The 14,311-nt window shown below is 29.3% G+C and overlaps 1 protein-coding gene across 3 annotated transcripts in view; it reads left to right on the top strand.

The window, feature by feature from the left end:
- Window positions 1-13,565, top strand: part of LOC110645367 (uncharacterized) — a 49,374-nt gene extending 35,809 nt beyond the window's left edge. The window contains exons 1-16 of one of the 3 annotated variants that reach the window (XM_021798503.2): window positions 4,722-5,057; window positions 6,676-6,853; window positions 7,008-7,091; window positions 7,177-7,248; window positions 7,335-7,406; window positions 7,490-7,753; window positions 8,551-8,658; window positions 8,741-8,869; window positions 9,827-9,949; window positions 10,042-10,110; window positions 11,130-11,233; window positions 11,559-11,642; window positions 11,792-11,879; window positions 12,241-12,360; window positions 12,577-12,761; window positions 13,071-13,565. In XM_021798503.2, coding sequence (XP_021654195.2) covers window positions 7,044-7,091; window positions 7,177-7,248; window positions 7,335-7,406; window positions 7,490-7,753; window positions 8,551-8,658; window positions 8,741-8,869; window positions 9,827-9,949; window positions 10,042-10,110; window positions 11,130-11,233; window positions 11,559-11,642; window positions 11,792-11,879; window positions 12,241-12,360; window positions 12,577-12,761; window positions 13,071-13,371 — 1,767 coding nt within the window. In that variant the 5' untranslated portion in view covers window positions 4,722-5,057; window positions 6,676-6,853; window positions 7,008-7,043 and the 3' untranslated portion in view covers window positions 13,372-13,565. Of the gene's footprint in view, window positions 1-4,721; window positions 5,058-6,675; window positions 6,854-7,007; window positions 7,092-7,176; window positions 7,249-7,334; window positions 7,407-7,489; window positions 7,754-8,550; window positions 8,659-8,740; window positions 8,870-9,826; window positions 9,950-10,041; window positions 10,111-11,129; window positions 11,234-11,558; window positions 11,643-11,791; window positions 11,880-12,240; window positions 12,361-12,576; window positions 12,762-13,070 lie in introns of those variants that run through there. The other 2 variants (XM_021798502.2, XM_058141313.1) reach the window with 2 other exon arrangements.
- Window positions 13,566-14,311: the final 746 nt, after the last annotated feature.

The following is a 14,311-nucleotide window of genomic DNA, read 5'->3' as shown; positions in this document are numbered from 1 at the left end:
ACTAAATCAGGTTCTAATAAGTCAAGTTGGGGTCAAAATAGGCTTAAATGGTTGAAAGAAAGCTTGGATTCAAGCTTCTCTAGTGTAACAATGGTGGTTTATGGGAGAGGGAAGAGAGGGTCACGTTTTTCTTTTTGAAGAAGATAACTTTAAATTTTTTTTCTTTTGTTTTCTTTTATTTATTTTGATTTAAAAGACCATAAATTCCAATTTAATAATTCACTTAATTAATTTGTTTATGACATCATTCATGATGTCATCAACTTTGACTTTTCCATCTTCTTTCTTTTTTTTTTCTATTTATTTTTTTTCTATTAGTTCTTTAATTTAATTTTCGATTCCGAAATTTTCTTTTCTCCGATTTTATTTGACAGTTAGGTCAGGAGTCAGCTCTCGGGGTCAATTGACCAAATTGCCCATCGCCGATTCATCCCGATTTGCAAATAATTCCATATTTCTTCCGGTTCCTTGACCTAATTATTTGACTGGCTTAACAGTTCTTTTTCGTGATTTTCTCTTTTCCACTGTGTTCATAAGGGTCCTAAGGACCGCAGCGTCATTTTTTACGGTTCGAAATTTGAGTTTAAAACGACTTCGCAGTCGTTCCCGAGGAGGTCACTCATCGCTGTGACTCTCGGCTCGTTTAACCTCTTATGTTCTGTTTTTCTTATTTATAGTTAACTAATTAAACATTACTAATTATTTGTGTTTATGGCTTTTCAAATTGTCTTAAGTGTGGCCCTAATCCCATTAATTGTCCAGACCGACACCGGTCACCGAAATAGTGAAATATACCAGGCTATACCAATAGGGGTGTTACACTCTCTATCCTTTTTTTTTTTTTTTTATCTCGTTTACCCTTCCTAGAACCACATTCACCTCCTCGGTATCTTAGCTCTATTCTTCCTAATCTTATCGTAATCTGTTTTTTCCAGTTTATTCTTTAGCCAACTCTTTTTATCTTACCCAAATCCGAACTTTCACTCTTCCATCATTTAGCTCTATTTTCTTTTTGAACCTGATTGTCGTGTCAGAAACTTATACCTTTACACTATCCCTACCACGTCATCTATACCTCCATGTTACTCAGAATTGATCCTCTACCGTAGCTAAACTTCTATTGGCATTCAGGCTATCTTTCCTACTGCATTTAAACCGCACTCCATCCATATATATATATATATATATATATATATATATATATATATATATATATATATATATATATATATATATATATATATACATGTTCTATGATTTATCGATTCTAGTTCTTAAAGTTTCATGAGTTATTCACTTAAGTCCAAATTTTAATTCTTTGAAATTTTAGCTTTCAATTTAAAATAATAATAATAATAATAATAATAATAATAATAATAATAATAATAATAATATATGAAAAACAAAATGATACCCATTTAACAAAAATTACCATTGTGAAAATATTAATTTAAATTTATGAACAAAATATCAATAGATTATTAGGTCAATAAAAGAAAAATAAAATATATTTATTAGAAAAATTGGGTTGTTACATTGATATACTCAATATATCATTATTAAAAAAAATTAACACAAAAATATGTGAACTAACAAAATAGCAAATAGTTAAATTTATATATTTATGAAACATTTACAATTACTAATTTTTTTAGTAACATGTAATGTATATTATACTCGTCATTTATACTTGTGATTTAGTTTTTTATACAATTTTAAAAAAATTTCCATGCTAATCAGCAAATAAATCTTAAAATATTTATTTTTTTCCCTTAAGAATTAGTATATTATATAAAAAAAATCAAGATACCACTAAATTAATGAAGGCTATAAAATATATGAATATATATTATTAATCTTAAATTAAAACTATAAAAGCATATGCAAATGTAATCACCCAAATTCTAATAACATATATGATGTATTAAATTATATCAAACTAAATTTATTTTACTGTGTTGAAAAAACTTTAAAATTTTTACGTTAATTATAGATATTTTATATAAAAAAAAATGCTAAAATATAATTAGAGACTCAATATATCATTATTAAAGAAAATTAACACAAAAATATGTAAACTAACAAAATAGTTAATAGTTAAATTTATATATTTACGAAACATTTACGATTACTAGTTTTTTTAGTAACGTGTAATGCATATTATACTCGTAATTTATACTTGTGGTTTAGTTTTTTATATGCAATTTTAAAAAAATTTCCATGCTAATGAACAAATAAATCTTAAAATATTTAAATTTTTCTTCGTTAAGAATTAGTATATTATGTATATAAAAAATTAAGATACCACTAAATTAATGAAGGCTATAAAATATACACATATATAGTATTAATCTTAAATTAAAACTATAAAAACATAGGCAAATGTAATCACCCAAATTCTAATAATATATATGATATATGAATTTGATCATAATTATTCATTTATCATGTATATCAAATATAATAAAACCTAACCATGATTGAAATAGTAAAAATTATCTATGACATAATAATTTATTACTAAAAACATAAAAAAGAGAATTTCTTTGCATCAATAAAATAAATTACCAAATCAATTTTTCAAGTATTCCACTTCAAACTTTTGGAATTTTATAATCTGTTGAATCACACAGTTCATTAACATTAATTAATATATAGCTTTGTATGAAAATCTTTTTAAAAAAAAAATCAAATGTCTCAATATATTAATTATATAAAAAATAAATGATTTTATATAATTAATTCCACATATTATTTTTGGTGAAATATTTTTTCTTCAGTATTTTGTCTAAAAATCACCTTCTCTACGTTGATCACATATTGAATGCCAATTATAAAAAGAAGCACTGCAAAAAAAAAAAAAAAAAAATCTCTTTAGCGGCGAATGCACGAATCTATCACTAATGATATATTAATTAAGTCCAAAAATACTCTAATTAACATTCAAAACATAATGAGCAAATTTAATCAATAAATAAATAAAAAAAATGTTTCACTACACTTCCAAGTAAAAGTGTTAATTCATAGATTTTTTATATTTTATATAAAATGAGTTTATAATTTTTTTTTCACATGAATTTATAATAAATAGTTATAATAATACAATAGAATTATACTATACTATTAAAAAATATATAATTATAAAATAGTTAATTTACTGAATTAATCAATATTAATCAGTTTTTCTATATATATGAGTAATTAGTTATTTTAATTAATTATTATTTAATTTAAAATATTATTTATTATAATATTTTAATTTTTAAAATCAATAGATAGATATACATGGTTAAACAAATTTTTCGTTGTATAGATTAATAATTTTTTTTTTATTTTTCATTTATTAATTTTTTATTTTAATTAATTACTTTTTTAAAATTTTATATTTGATTAAAGTTAAGGATAAGTATGACTAAAAATTTTAAATTTACATGAACTTTAAAATTAATAATTTTAAATTTATATAAATATTAAAATTAATTTAAATAATAAAAATATAATTATAATTAATTTAAAAAATAAAATACATTTTTAGCAAAGCCAATGTTTTTCCCTTTCTACATTATATATAATATAAATAAAATTATATTATAATAATAATTTTTTCATAATAAATTTCATCTCTTATTATATTTACTCACAAATTTATAATTTCTTATTTTTATCAATATACTTTTATTTTCATAAATTTAAATTTAAAAAATATAAGATTCGTACATATAAGATATGTAACATGAAAAACAAAAAATTACCATATTATCATATAATAATAATAAAAATATTATTATTAAATAATATAAAAAATAAAAAAATTATATATGAAAATATTAGTAAATCTATTAACTAATTAGTTAACGTATAAGCCACTTATTTTGACTTTAGAAGAATTCGTTAGACACCCTTAGAAAAATGGATTGAATTTAACTCTCTAATTTAAGAAAAGGAATATTTAAACCCTTATAATAAAGGGCAAATTACCCTTATCTCAATTAATTTTTAACAAAATTAAATTTAACTTATTTCTTAAAAGACACATATTTTAGAATTATATAATTTTAAATTAAGAAACCTAAATTTTGGATTGATTAAGAATTTAGAACTTTATCTATTTAATGTTAATCAACCCAAATCTTCAAAAGCTAAATCCTTGAAAAATTAATGAACATTTTTTTATAGAAATTAATAAACATTTAGATTCTAAAAAAAAAAAAATAAACATTTAACTTCATATGTGAAAAAAAGTGAGAAAGGTAATAAAATTTTAAAACTAGAGGTGAGCCCAATTTTTATTACAAAATAGCTAATTTTTTTTTCTATCTATGCTTTAAATAGATTACCATAATAATTAAGTTTGAATTCTAAATTAATTAAAATTGTTATTATGAATTTTTTTATCATTTAGATTTATTGAAAATTTATTTTATATTAATATTTTAAAATTAAACAAACTAAGTCTGAAATATCTCATTATTTGGCCCAATTCTACTTATTGACACCCATTATTATTTGTTCATCAAATGGACTAACAAGTCTCAACCAAAAAACAAGGCTAAATTTGAAATCCTGTCCATTTAGAAAATAATCACTTGGGCCCAACTGAGAAAGATAAATCCGAGACGATGAGTTATGTAAAACTGACAAAATAAAAGACCCATAATGCGAATATGAAAAGACAAATAGGGCCAACATATAAAACTATAAATATGACAAATAGACTCCTGTAATTAAATTTCGCTCGTTCCTCAAAACCCTCGTTTGCTATTCTTCTTCGCGGTGCAGCCTACAACCTCCGCAAGAAGAAGAAGAGCCAGCCGCCTTTCTCCGGTACCTTAGTTCGAACTCAAGCCTCAGACGTTTAAGCTAGTTTAATCGCTCAACTAGCGCAGCTCTGTGCCAAACCAGTACAACAAAGAGTGATCATCTACGCAAAAATTAGCCTTATGGGTGTGGAATTAGCACATCACTTCAACGGGGAGGTTCAGGAGATGGAGGATGTTAATTTCAGTGATTCTGAGCTAGTTTATCATGTCAGGGATGCTCTTATTTCCGTCCAATCGGTAAGCGTCTTGCTGTTTTGCGCAATTCATGTATCGACTTGTTAATGTTGTCTTCCTTCTTCTTTTCGTGTTCCTTGACCTGATTATGAGGGCAGGTACACTCCTTCAGTTGCTGACGCTGGTGGTTTTAAGAAGATTTTCTTCTTTCTCGTTTAAATTTTAATGGGTTCACGCTGAAACAATCAAATTTTATCTCTCTCTTAGTATTCACAGTATTGACGCAAATTTCTGACAACTGAGTTATGAATTGATTCAGTTTTCTGTTTGACCTCATAAAGAAATTATTGTAATCATTGCTTCCTTATTTAATCACTTTATGCAACACTGCGTGTGTATGCAAGGGCTTGTCTTTATTTATAACTATTCAATTCTTGTTGTGCTTTAACACTTGAATATGTTTGGTGGCATCACTCTCGCGATGTTAATTGCCCTCGTCATGAGGGTGTATACACCACTCAACCACAAGGGCATGTGATCATTGGTTGTTGGGAATCAAGTCCCACATTGGGAGTAAACAAAAATGAAGGGTGAATGTAAGTGGTTTGGTTGCAACGTTGAAATGGCCAGTCTTTTTTTTAGTTGTAAAGTAACTCAAATCACATATATAAGCCCTTATTAAAATGAATTAATACCTAATTTGTCAGCAGTCCCGGTATTAGAGCTCAAACTCATAAGGCTGTATAATTAGGCCTGTATTGGGTTAATACTCACAGCTGAAATGGCTAGACATTTTAATGTGTAAAGTAACTAAATTACTTATATAAGTCCAGATTAAAATGAATTAGTACAAAATTTGTGTGAATTTCTTTACGTGTTTTTTTTCGATGCTTGGAAAGATTCATTTTTTTTAAGTTCAATTTTCGAATGATTGGTTTCACCTTTTGGACCTTTTCTTAGTTTTGTTCGAGTTTGAATTTTATTTGAGCATACAACATAACTTTGTTGCACCTTCGTATTCCGAAAACTGAAAGAAAAATAAAAAGATCCAAGACCCAGCAAGAGTTTTTATGCTTTTGCTTGGCTTTCCTGATTTATAACTCCTTGCATAGCTTTTTCTTGGAACCACACGTTTTGGGTTCCATATTGGTTTGGTTTGTGCCATTAAAAAAAATGGCATACTGTGATTGGATTGGTACATTTGCTCAGGGTTTGATGAGCTAATGGCTTGGTTTTTGAGTACAAGCGAGCTTCCAAACCTCATACTTTTGTTATAATAGCAAAGTCCATATCCTTTACGGTTATAAGTAGTGTATTAGATCTGAAGGGATCTCTTATGGCTAAATTATTTAGGTATTTGGGTTTGCCTTTTCAAGTAGTATGGAATTGCAACAAGACTGGCTCAGTTGATAAATTGAAAGGGAGATGTAGTGTTTCTGGTTGGTAGTCAAATTTCCTCTGAGTGTGGGAGTTGTTCTGCATGTGAACTTCTTTTTCCTTCATTTAGTATTTTATTGCAAATATTACACTTTATTGTTCTATATCTGGGTTTTTAACCCCTTAATTTGCTGTTACCTTATATTGATGGTTTGGTGTTGGATTTTTATTTTTAAGCTGCTAAGATAACTGGGTGTTGAAAAGTTCTCGGGTTGACCAATCCATTTGTTCATTCTTTGAGCAGGACTTCTCAACCCGTAAACCAAACCGAACTAAGTCGATCTTTTTCGGTTTGGTTTCAGTTTTGGTATTTCTTCAAGAACAGTTCAGATCCAGTTCTAGAACCAATGAAGGTTGGTTTGGTTTTGAATTCATGCTGATCTCAACCAAAACCAACCTTTGAACTCCTTAATAGTCAGAAGGTAGTTTTCTAGCTAGTGATCTTGTGGAAAATTGTCCACTGAGACTTTTTCAGTTTCTAATTCAATTCATCTGTTTAATTACAAGTATTCTTCTTTCATTCTGCTATTGTCATAGTTTTAACAAGTAATATAAAGCTGAATTCTTCTGGATTAGGGAGATAGTGACAGTTACCACCAGCTTGTAGGGGTAATGCATCATTCACAACGTCTTGCCCCTGATGAGGTGGCCCTTCTTGTGGTATGTTTCTAGTCTGAAGCTGCATTTTTTTCTATTAGTAGCTGTTTTGGCTGCTTTTGTAACGTTTTTTCTGCTCACTTGGCAGACTAGTCTAAAGGCGCTATCTGGGGCAGTTTCTTATATAGACAATGTTCACCATGACTCTCTTCTTAATTCTGTAAGTTGGTGTCTTTTGGATTGATCTTTATTTGCTTCAGTTGCTTGTCATGGGAGCTTATCTTTGCAATTTGAAACATCAATCAGATTTTTGGAATGAGCATGTGGAACTATGGACCTGATGTGATGGATGCGTTGCTTGAATTGATTATTTCCTTGGTATGTGCTATTATGGTTGTTTACAACTGTATTCTCTAGAAGATGTGAACTGTTGTTTACTTTTTCTATATGCTATTCTTCAGGCTGCTTCAAATGGAAAATATATTGATTCATGCTTGGATATGCTTGTGGGAAATTTCATGCCACCAATGTATTTTGTTGATGCGCTAAAGCAACCTCGTGGTCAGAAGAAAAAGGAACAAGTTCTTTCTCGGGTGCATACAGCTCTGGAAGATATTGCTACTCTGGTACCTATGGCGGCATTGAGATTGTCATCAATAGTTGTCCATAGGATGCCAACAACCTTTTTTAAAAAGAGTCTTGAGAAGGATCGACTGAAGTATCGAGTGAGTTTGTTTGCACTTCTGAATTAGGTGTCAAGAGTTATCCATAGAACAGATATATAGTGGTTTATGAATTTCCTGTGATCTTCGAAGTTACTGGTTAGAGTGGTGTTGATAAAGGCATGCATGTAGAGTTCACTATCCAATATCCATTGTTTACTTCATGGAATATTCCACCACATTTTTGGCCATTTACACATTAAATTCTTGTATCCAATTCAACTGCATTTTTAAATCATTTGCCTCCACCTTTTCTTGCAAATTGCAATGTCAAATCATGCTGTAGATAGTCTTGTCATGAACCTACTTGATGTGTGTCCCTCTGCTTGAATGCATGCAGCAACAAATTTTAGATTGAAACTTGATGGTCTTTATTGTGTACCTTCAAAATGCAAGTCATTCTTCTTTATGGCAAGACCTATTTATACCTGTTTTATTAAGTTTTCCAGCAAATTTCATAAAAAACAAGTGTGTTTATCATAGTTAGAGTGCACCATGTTGTGTACTGTAATTTTTATACTTGGTCTAAAATAGAGCTTGTTCCCTGTACCGATGTTGAGTGGGAGGTGCTGTGTATCTGTTGTCTGTGTATCAATGTAAAATGTCCTTTTTACATTTTAATCCAGTGTACTGATGCTGATGCTCCTGTAATTTCCTATATTATTTCATCCAATAGTGGTTTTATGATGATGCTTGTACTTTGCAGTGATGCTATCTCATAATTTTATCTCGCTGTTATAGTATCTAATAGTACTTCTAGATCATTCAATTTGTAGACTTATTCCCTAGCTTTTTTACAGACTGAGATCTATATGGAGAACATGTTGAGATTGGAGAGCGGTTCAATTAGGGAATTTGTTGGGAGCAGGATGCTTATGGCAGTGGTTGATATGCTGATAGAGTTGGATGTAAGTGAATCTAATAAATCTATTCTTGAACAGGTGCCTTTCCTTTTAAGTAATTGAACAACGTTTGAGGCTTTCCATACAGGTGTCTATTGGTTGGGATGACATTTTACGAGATGACTCTTGTAAAGGCATCTTTGCAATTGAGCTAGAAGATATGGATGATATTGCTGCTGGTGATGATGATGGCGATGAAGAGATTGATAATGGCGAGGTATGATCTTTGACTTTCATAATGGACCTAAATCAGTATCTTCCTATCAAATTCTGGATTGGACAATGAAAATAAGTGCGAGGGAGGTGGATTCCATCTCCAACACTAGCAAACCCAATTTCAATTAATTTTTTTTTCCAGTATCGATATGTTATGATATAGTGTTTTGGATTTAGTTGCATTTTGCTTGTGTTAATACATTGATGTAATAGTTTTTGGGGCTTTAAAAGACTCAATGTTGGCTTAAAGCCTTAAATATTAATGTTAAATGCATCAAAGTATTTTCATAGAATATATTTTTGATGTAGAAGTTTTTCGAGACTGATGATATAAATCAATAATTTGGACAAAATTTTAAAGCACACAATAAATAGGGTCTTATTTGCAAGTGCATACTGGTGTTCATGTCTCTGCAACCGTTCATCCCTCTATTAATTCTTATATTTCCCCTCACAACTAATTAACTACTCTACTTCCTTAGTCATAACAGCAACATGCATTGTTCCTAAATTTTTAATTGATTTGGTTCTGTATTGGTCTTGAAGAGATATAAAAGATATGTATGCACTTTCTAGATATAATCTTAGACCTGTTTTCCACATTAGTAATGACTAGTTTATGCATTTATGCATGTGTTTTAACTTCTAAGCTTGCCCTTTTGTGTATGCATATATATACAGCTCTACCTATGACCCTTGTTGTGCCTAATCCTAAATTATGTTTTTAGATCCTGATAATGTCATCAGTAACATCTGATGTTTGCTGATAACTAACGAACTGAATATGTATTAGGCGATTTGCATTCTTCAATCAATAGCATGGATTGCTAAATGTAGCAAAATTCCTATGCTTTGGGCAATGAATATAGATTTTTTCAAAATTGAATTCTATCATTGTTGTTTTCTTATCCAACATGAAAGTGTTTTCGAAAAAACTAATGCAGAGTTTATTTTACAGCTTCCTGCAACTTTAAGTCAGAGGAGCTTGGGTAAAAACATCGTTGCTGATTTATTGGATAGCATGATGGTGCAAGTATTTGAGCATCTTGAATTTTGTGCAAACAACAAGCGTTTGAGTGAGGTATTTTCTGAAGCCATATTTGTTCAAAATAGTACCTTTGTATTTATGTTACAAGATTTCTTATTTTTGTTTTATCCTATTTTATGTTATAGGTATTTGAAACTCTCCTGGACTCATTTATGCTAACTATCCTGGACACTTACAAGTCAAAGTTTGCTCAGGTAATTTATTTGTCCTTGAATGTATATATGAATGGGAGAGATTTAGTGAAACTGACAATATTTGTTGTATGCATTTGCGAAGACTATTTAATCTAATATGAGTATCTGTCTTTTTAGTTTTCCTCGTAGAATTCTAAATCAAGGATGAAAAGAAGACCAGAAAAAAAAAAAAAACATAGTTCTTGATCTGGGTGACCAAATCCGCAGTTTTCAGGAATCTGAAATTTGGAGAGTTGAGGGTGCTTTATTTGCCTTTTATTGAACGTTTGTTTTTATGAGAATCTTACGCCTTGTTTACTTGTGCATTTTCCATTTTCAAAGAAAACTGTAGTTTTCACTTTTTATGAAAAATAAGAAAAAGCATGGAAAACGTGTTCACTAGCAATAATAGAAAACTATTTTCTAATTAAAAAAAAAATTCATATCTTTTATAATTAAAAAAATATTGTAAATATATTTAAAAATTTTCTTTTTAAAAAAATTTAGTATTTATTTTTCACTTATTTTACAATAATATGATTAATTTTTTATCATTATAAATTAATATTTTTTTTAAATAATTATTCAATTTTAGATATAAAAAAGTTCTAGTATAATTTTGGTTGTAAAAGAGTTGTTGTTTATTTGGAGAACAGTTGGAAAACAAACTTTTTGTTAATAAGGAAAACAAACTTGAAGTTGTTTTCCAGATCTTAGTAAATTTTGGAAAATTGGAAAATTAGGATTTGAAAAATTGGCACATGTGAGCACAAAACTCTATTTTTCTAGTTTTCTTAGAAAACTGTTCCAAAAAACTACCCTAGTTTTCTACAAGTGAACAGGCCCTTATTAATTTGTAAACAAGTCAAGGGAGTTCACTAAGAATTAGGAATTTGTTTTGCAACTACACTATCAGTTATCCAATGGCAGTGGCCCATTATTTGCTAGTATTAGTTGAGGGTTTTTATTTGGAAGCAGGAATTTGATGCGTATTCCTTTTTCCTCTCTTGTTTAAGGCTTTACTTCCTTTTTGTTTGCAGTTTGTCATGTTCTATGCTTGTGCACTGGATCCTGAGAACTGTGGTGTGAAATTTGCCACAATGCTTGTAGATAGGTTTGTTTTCGGTGACAACCCACTTACCAGGTAATACAGCTTTAGATATTAAAAATTACATTATTTTGCTCGCCAGTGTTTTGTCTATGATTTCAAGAACTCAGATGTAGAAAATCCCTTAGCTGTGTGTCATCATATGGGATTTTCTTTGTTCATGTATTAAGTACTTTTGCTGAAGAGTTGACTGCTATAGTTGATTCTATTCACAATAGACTAGGTTTTCTTACATTCTATAAGTTTCTATATTCTTGTTGTCTTTTCTGTTTTTTTAAGGTTCGAAGCTGCTTAATTAGGATATTGTATGTTGGAAAAGATATTTTGTTTAGATTTATTTATTTATGCGTTCCTTTTGCAGGATGAGTGCTGTGGCTTATCTTGCTAGTTATTTGGCTCGTGCGAAGTTTCTGTCCACTGCTTTTGTTGCTAGCATGTTGAAAAGGTTTTGAAGCATTTTGATATTCTGTGATTTTATCAATATTAGCAATTTAGAACCTGGTCTAGGCACTGTTGCAAAAACTCGATATTGGAGGAGAGAAAATTGATGAGCATCATATTAATGTGGAGGATATTGTTTTAATGGTATTTCAGGTTGGTGGATTGGTGTTTGGAGTATTGTAAAACCCAGGATGGTGATGTAAACCCAAAAGCGCATAGAGTTTTCTATTCTGGATGTCAGGTATTCAAGTGTTTGATTTACTTGGAAATTACTGTAAGCATCATGTATGATGTAATTGTCTTGTATTGAACTGCTAACAAACCATGCCTGCGGAAGATTGACTGAGAAATGATATGTCCTTGTACATGTGTTAGTGCTGCGTTTTTTTCTAACCATATGCCCTTTGTTCCTACACTTGTAACTCATGCTTATTAATGGTGTTGGCTGACAAGTTATGCCACTGCTACTGAATGCATTATGTCCATTCTACTGCACAATGTTTACGCTAGTTGGATCTTCTTAATTTCTCATGTAATTATGCTCTTTAAAAGTTTGGCTTAGTTGCAATTCTGATTTCTTGATGGTTAATTCTGTTTCCCAGGCCATCATGTATGTGCTCTGCTTTTGTATGAGGTCAATAGTGGATGTCCCATGGCTCAAATCACAGCTTCTTCTCATGCCTATAGAGCGAATCTTGAAGCATAAATTGGGCCCCTTGAAGGTGGGAAATGTTTGTGATCTAATTTGAGAAATAAAGAATAGAAGGAAAAAATTGAAAGTGAAGAGGGAAAAAAAAGGCTTGTCTAAGACAAATTTAACTTTTTATTTTTTCTTTTCTTGTTAGTAATTTTCTTTGTTGTTTTTCTTATTTAATCTTTTGCATGCCACATGTATAAATTATAGCGTTCATGTTCTTTGGATTTTCTTATATGAACAGGTGTGCCTGCCATCTATTGTAGAAGAGTTTCTTAAACAGGCAAAAGCTGCTCGTTTGTTCACCCCATCTGAAACATTCATGTTTGAAGATTTGCTGGAATCAGATTTTTCCAGGGATTTTGGTGGGCTGGAGAGACTGGATATGTTCTTCCCATTCGACCCATGTTTATTGAAAAAAAGTGACAGGTTTGTATTATTAGCTTTGTCATCAACTTTACAGATGTGAGTGCCTGAATGCATGCTCATGTGCCTATTATTGCCAAGTCAAAATTAAATTCTGTCACGCTTATACTTGAATTGATGAGAGAACGACTGGTTGTAGAGTCGCATAAATGTGTATGACAAAGAAATAAGTTACATTTGTGCTAGGCAAAGCTATATGGAATTGAAATTGTTTGCACTCTGATAATGTGTTGTTAAATAGATCATGAGCTGATGATGATGCCATTGATTTTGCTTATGATCCACTTTCCCTCGCCCTATAAATTTTGTTAGGAACTTCATTCGACCGAACTTCGTGTACTGGAAGCATGTCAGAACTAGTTATGGCAGTGATGATGAAGATAGCAGTGATGAAGACATTAATGAGGATTTTGTCACTATGAATGAGGACAATTTTATGGAAGAAGGAATGGCAAGGAGTCCTGATGAGCAGCATCTTGATCTTGATGAATTTGACCATGCAATGAATAAAATGTCCATCACACCTAAGAATGGCTTAAATTATAGATTTGGAGGTGATAAAATGCAGATGCCCTCAAGAATTAGACCCTCTATGAGTCCAGAGTCTTTGTGATGCCTTGGCTTACAGAAAGTGATTATTTTGCTTTGTTTCTTTTAGTTAACGCCATCACTTGTGGATTTGATGACACTGGTCATTTGCTGAATTTTGCATTCAAGCTGTTGTATAATTAAATTTTGATTTCTTCAAAAATATTGCTAATGTAATTACGGTCAGAAATTGAATGCATCTGATACAAGAATATGATATTTATATTTATGAACATATATATATATATATATATATATATATATATATATATATAATTAATTAATTAATTTTAAAGTTTATATAAATTTAAAATTTTTAATCTATTTATATTAAAATTTTACTTAATTTTTTTTATAATTTAAAATATTTATTTATAATTATAAAATTAAAAATTCTGTGAAATGGTTGAGATGTCTTAAAAAAGCAATTATTTTTTTATTATTTATAAAAATATTAAAAATATAGTTGTAAATAATTTACTGTCTATAACATATATTCGCCATAAAGAATTTATTTCTTTATTACTACATTGGTAATACCTTTAGCGACATAAATTTTGTCGCTAACACCTTATCAGTGAAATTTATTAATGTAGTATTATTTTTTAGTGACATAAAGATCATTACTAATATTTTATAAAAGTCAAAAAGTATCATCACAAATAATGTTAACAATAAAATATTCGTCACTAAACCCTTAAAAATTTCAATTATGGTTAACATAAATTAAAATTTTGATGTTATTATTATAATAATAATTAAACTTAGCAATAATATATTAAAATTATTTCAATGGAAACTAAAATGCAAATATTATAAAGATAATTAAGTATAAATATTTTTTATATATTTATTATTTTTTTTTCATATGAATACTATTTTTTAAAAAGTAGTAAAAGATTTATTATGTTAATTTATTTTAGTAATATTTACTAAGGATTTTTCATATAGATTAACTACTACTT

Source organism: Hevea brasiliensis, unplaced genomic scaffold (genome assembly GCF_030052815.1).
Source record: "Hevea brasiliensis isolate MT/VB/25A 57/8 unplaced genomic scaffold, ASM3005281v1 Scaf1, whole genome shotgun sequence".
Taxonomy (NCBI): Eukaryota; Viridiplantae; Streptophyta; class Magnoliopsida; order Malpighiales; family Euphorbiaceae; genus Hevea; species Hevea brasiliensis.
Note: the sequence above shows the minus strand (reverse complement) of the source record. Positions and strands in the feature narration are given on the sequence as shown.